A 4,947-nucleotide genomic window follows, 5' to 3' on the forward strand; every position below is an offset into this window, starting at 1 on the left:
CCCAGCACTTTGGGAGGCTGAGGCGGGCAGATCACCAGGAGTTTGAGACCAGCCTGGCCAACATGGCAAAACCCCGTCTCTACTAAAAATACAAAATTAGCTGGGCATGGTGGCGCACACCTGTAATCCCAGTTACTCGGGAGGCTGAAGCAGGAGAATCCTTGAACCCAGGAGGCAGAAGCTGCAGTGAGCTGAGATTGCGCCACTTCACTCCAGCCTGGGAGACAAAGCAAGACTCCATCTCAAACAAAAGAAAAAAAAACATTGAAGAGGTTTATAACAGAGCGAGGATAAAACTCAAAATGGGGTTTAAGGAGGGAAATGAAGTAAGCAGTTTCTACTACTCAATAAAAATATATAGGTTCAGATGGGATTTTCTTTTTTTTTTGAGATGGAGTCTTGCTCTGTCACCTAGTTCAGTGGTGTGATCTCGGCTCACTGCAATCTCCGTCTCTCAGGTTCAAGCGATTCTCCTGCCTCAGCCTCCCGAGTAGCTGGGATTACAGGCGCCCGCCACCCGCCCAGCTAATTTTTGTATTTTTAGTAGAGACAGGGTTTCCCCATGTTGGCCAGGCTGGTCTTGACTTCCTGACCTCAAGATCTACCCGCCTCATCCTCCCAAAGTGCTGGGATTACAGGTATGAGCCACCGCACCCGGCCGGATCAAAAGAATTTTAAAGGCCAGGCACAGTTGCTCATGCCTATGATTCCAGCATTTTGGAGGCCGGGCCAAGTGGATGGCTTGAGCCCAAGTATTCAAAAAACCAGCCTGGGCAACAGGCTGAAACATGGTGAAACCCTATCTCTGCAAAAAAAATAGACAAATTAGCTAGGCGTGGTGGCACATGCCTATAATCCCAGCTATTTGGGAGGCTGAAGTGGGAGGATCACCACTGCCTGGGGAGGTCGAGGCTGCAGTGAGCCATGATCACACTGTTGTACTCCAGACTAGGGGTGACAGTGAGACCCTGTCTCAAAAAAAAAAAAAAAAAAAAGGAATGTTGTTAAAGTAGAGGCCACAGAATGAGGTCATAGTAAGCATGAGAGGAACAACTTGGATTTCAGATGTGCCAATGTAAGGGAGAGACCAGGGTCAGTGGAAAAATGGTTGCTGGAGGTGTGAAGGCCAGGAAACTGCAGGCCAGGGTGTTAAACAGATCATCCACAACGATACCACAGCCTCAAAGAATAATGGTAGGAACAGGGGTAGAGAGAGAAACAATGAGTCAGAATGTAAAGTTGCTGCTGAATTACGCAACTGACCAGGTGGCCTAAAGATAACAGCTGTGAAGATGACAGGAGTGTTACAGCCCGAAGACAGGAGCTTCAAAGGAATTGGGGTATTTAAAGAAGGAAGCAAGAGAAACGCTCAGAATGTGAGGGAAAAAGAGCGGAATCTAGGATGACTTGCAGCCTTCAGTTTGAGTAACTAATGTAGTCATTGAAGTCAGGAGGTATGTGTGATCTGGGGATAATGAGATGTAAGCTCAGGCTGGGACAAATTTAACTTCTCTGTGGCTCCGTTTTGCCACTTGCAAAATGTGGTAAAAATCTACTTGACTCTAACAATGCAAGGATTAAAGATGAGATTTTGGTTGTGTGTTTTTTTTTTTTTTTTTGACACTGAGTCTCACTCTGTCGCCCAGGCTGGAGTGCAGTCGCGTGATCTCAGATCACTGCAACCTCCACCTCCCGGGTTCAAGCGATTCTTGTGCCTCAGCCTCCAAGTAGCTGGGATTACAGGTGCCCATCACCACGCCCAGCTAATTTTTGTCTCTTTAGTAGAGATGGGGTTTCGCCATGTCGGCCAGAATGGTCTCAAACTCCCGACTTCAAGTGATCCACCCACCTTGGCCCCCCAAAAGTGCTGGGATTACAAGTGTGAGCCACTGTGCCTGGCCTAAAGAAGAGACTCTGGAAGGCATCTAGCACGATATGGCTTAATTCCTAAGGCCTCACTCTCTCTCTGAAACACCACCACATGAGTTTCACACCCTCCTTCTTTTTTTGTTATTGTTCTTTTGTTTTTGAGGTAGGGTCTCACTCTGTTGCCCAGGCTGGAGGGCAGTGGCATGATCACAGCTCACTGCAGCCTCAAATTCCTGGGCTCAGGTGATCCTCCCAACTCTACCTCCTACATAGCTGAGACAACAGGCGTGCACCACCATGCCTTGCTAAACGTAAAATTATTGTGGTAAAGATAGGATCTTGCTATGTTGCCCAGGCTGGTCCTGAACTCCTGGACTCAAGCAATACTCCCACCTTGGCCTCCCGAAGTGCAGGGATTACAAGTGCGAGCCACTGCACCCAGCAGATCTTCCTTCTAACCAGAAGCCAGCGAGGTAGTTTACTGAGGAAGAGGTCAAGCTCGAGATCTCCAAGCAGAGGGGGAAAGCATCGAGAGATGGACACACAGGCAGTATACCTCAGTGTCTCTGTGATGCAATTCATCCTGCTCGTGAGATCCTTCCTCCCTCTCCTCTGAGCCATGTTGGTGAGATTCACATTTGCCTTTCTTGCAGTGGCCGCCACAGGACTTCTTTCTCTCCCCTTTCTGAAGTGTCTGCAGCTGGGAGATGAACTTGGTCTTCCACGCTCTGAAGTCCGCCTCAATGCTGCCATGCTTGCTTTTAACCACGTCGCAGTCGCCCTCCCCTCGACTCATCACACGATGTGCACCAAGCATCCAGAGCCACTTGTCAACATTTTTGCCAACCTGCGAGGAAAAGATAGATAGGCTAAAAGCACCGTTCTCTAAATCAGGGTTTTCCAGACTGCTCTGCAAAAGCCCAAAGTCCTTCTGGGGCCCCGGTCACAGGCTGCTGCTGAGGAAGAGGAAATTACTTGGCACAATGACCTTCAAGCCTTCAAGTTCCAGCCCTGACCCAGAAGAGCTGCATTTTACGTATTCTACTTTTCTGCATTTGATTTTTTGTTAATCAAAAGGACAAATAAATCCCCTTTATCAAATGAAGGGTTAATGACTAAAACAAAAATTTGAAACCTACCATTCTATATCATATTAAGAACAAAACAGGAGGTAACAAAATAAATGAGTTCCAAAAATGTAACAAAGCCTATGGGGCCTAAGCCGATTCAGTTATAAAATGAAAATGTAATCAATTTGGCAAGATTTGTGATTTCCTAAACTCAATACTTTATTTCACTGTGATATGAAGCAATTAAGCTGAGGAACAGAGGTTATCAGAGGCACAGTTAAGAGCTCAAAAACTTAATCAGCTTCCTGAGTGGCAAGGCATTAAACAAAATATTTACATATTTAGGCCAGGTGCAGTGTCTCACGCCTGTAATCCCAGCACTTTGGGAAGCTGAGGCAGGCAGCCTGCTTGAGGCCTTGAGGCCAGGAGTTCAAGACCAGCCTGGCCAACATGGTGAGACCCCCCGCCTCTACTAAAAATACAAAAATTAGTGGGGCGTGGTGGCGCACGCACGTAATTCAGGCTACTTGGAAGGCCGAGGCATGAGAATTCCTTGAACCCAGGAGGCAGAGATTGCGATGAGCCGAGACTGTGCCATTGCACTCCAGCCTGGGCAAGAGAGTGACTCTGTCTCAACAACAAAAAAATTTACATATCTGAATTTGCCCATTCATAATCTAATTTCTTTGAAAATATGGGGAGAGGCCAGGTGCAGTGGCTCACGCCTATAATTCCAGCACTTCGGGAGACTGGGGCGAGAAGCATGCTCAAGCCCGAGTTCAACACCAGCCTGGGCACCAAAGGAAAACCCGGCCTCTACAAAAAATACGAAAACTAGCTGGATGTGGTGGGCGCCTGTGGTCCCAGCTACTCAGTAGGCTAAGGTGGGAGGATCACCTGAGCCCAGGGAGGTCGAGGCTGCAGCAAGCTACGATCACGCCACTGAACTCCAACCTAGGCAGCACAGTGAGATCCTGTCTCAAAAAACACATAATCAAAAATGTTTTTAATGAAAATATGGGGCAAAATCTACATTGTGACACAATAGAATGAAAACAGCTTTTATTTTATTTTTTATTTTATTTTTTTTTGAGACGGAGTTTCACTCATTACCCAGGCTGGAATGCAATGGTATGACCTCGGCTCACTGCAACCTCCACCTCCTGGGTTCAAGTGATTCTCCTGCCTCAGCCTCCCAAGTAGCTGGGATTACAGGCCACCATGCCCGGCTAATTTTGTACTTTTAGTAGAGACGGGGGTCTCTCCATGTTGGTCAGGCTGGGGTCGAACTCCCGACCTCAGATGATCAGCCTGCCTCTGCCTCCCAAAGTGCTGGGATTACAGGTGTGAGCCACTGCGCCTGGCCGAAAACAGCTTTTAAAGAAAACTTCCCACCTCCACCGTCACTCACACTCCACCAGAGACAGACAGCCAGGCAGGGCCCATCCCTAGGAAGAGGTACACAATGCAAATGACCAAGAAACTGAGAGGCTCCATCGTTTCATTTTTTTCAAGTGTAGAGAACAGGATGCAAAAGGAGCCAATTTAATTTCATTTAGAAAAATAGCCCAGGAAAACTACCCAAAAAATTTAATGTTTTATTACATAAAGGGCAATGAATGTTTTTTCCTCCACTTCCCTTGAAAAATTCATGATTGTTTTAAACTGAGTTCAGGCTGGACATGCTCACGCCTGTAATCCCAGCAATTTGGGAGGCCAAGTTGGGTAGGACTGCTTGAGGCAGGAGTTTGAACCAAGCCTGGGCAACACAGTGAGACCCTAATCTCTACAAACAATTAAAACATTAGCAAGGGGTGGTGGTACATGCTTATAGTTCCAGCTACTAGGGAGGCTGACTTGGGAGGATCCCTTGAGCCTAGGACTTCAAGATTCAGAGAAGTCTGATCAGGTCACTGCATTCCAGCCTAGGCGGCAAAGCAAGACCCTGTCTTAAAAAAAAATAAAAATAGCCGGGCGTGGTGACTCACGCCTGTAATCCCAGCACTTT

The 4,947-nt window shown here is 47.3% G+C and overlaps 1 protein-coding gene across 1 annotated transcript in view; it reads right to left on the reverse strand.

Moving 5' to 3' along the window:
* The window catches only part of LOC105504691 (S-adenosyl-L-methionine-dependent tRNA 4-demethylwyosine synthase), a 279,094-nt gene that overhangs the window by 249,759 nt on the left and 24,388 nt on the right, over positions 1–4,947 (reverse strand). Inside the window, exon 6 of the mRNA XM_011932198.1 lies at positions 2,426–2,716. Within this exon, the coding sequence (XP_011787588.1) occupies positions 2,426–2,716 (291 nt within the window). The remainder of the gene's footprint in view (positions 1–2,425; positions 2,717–4,947) is intronic.

The sequence above is a fragment of the Colobus angolensis genome, unplaced genomic scaffold (genome assembly GCF_000951035.1).
Source record: "Colobus angolensis palliatus isolate OR3802 unplaced genomic scaffold, Cang.pa_1.0 Scaffold122, whole genome shotgun sequence".
Lineage (NCBI taxonomy): Eukaryota > Metazoa > Chordata > Mammalia > Primates > Cercopithecidae > Colobus > Colobus angolensis.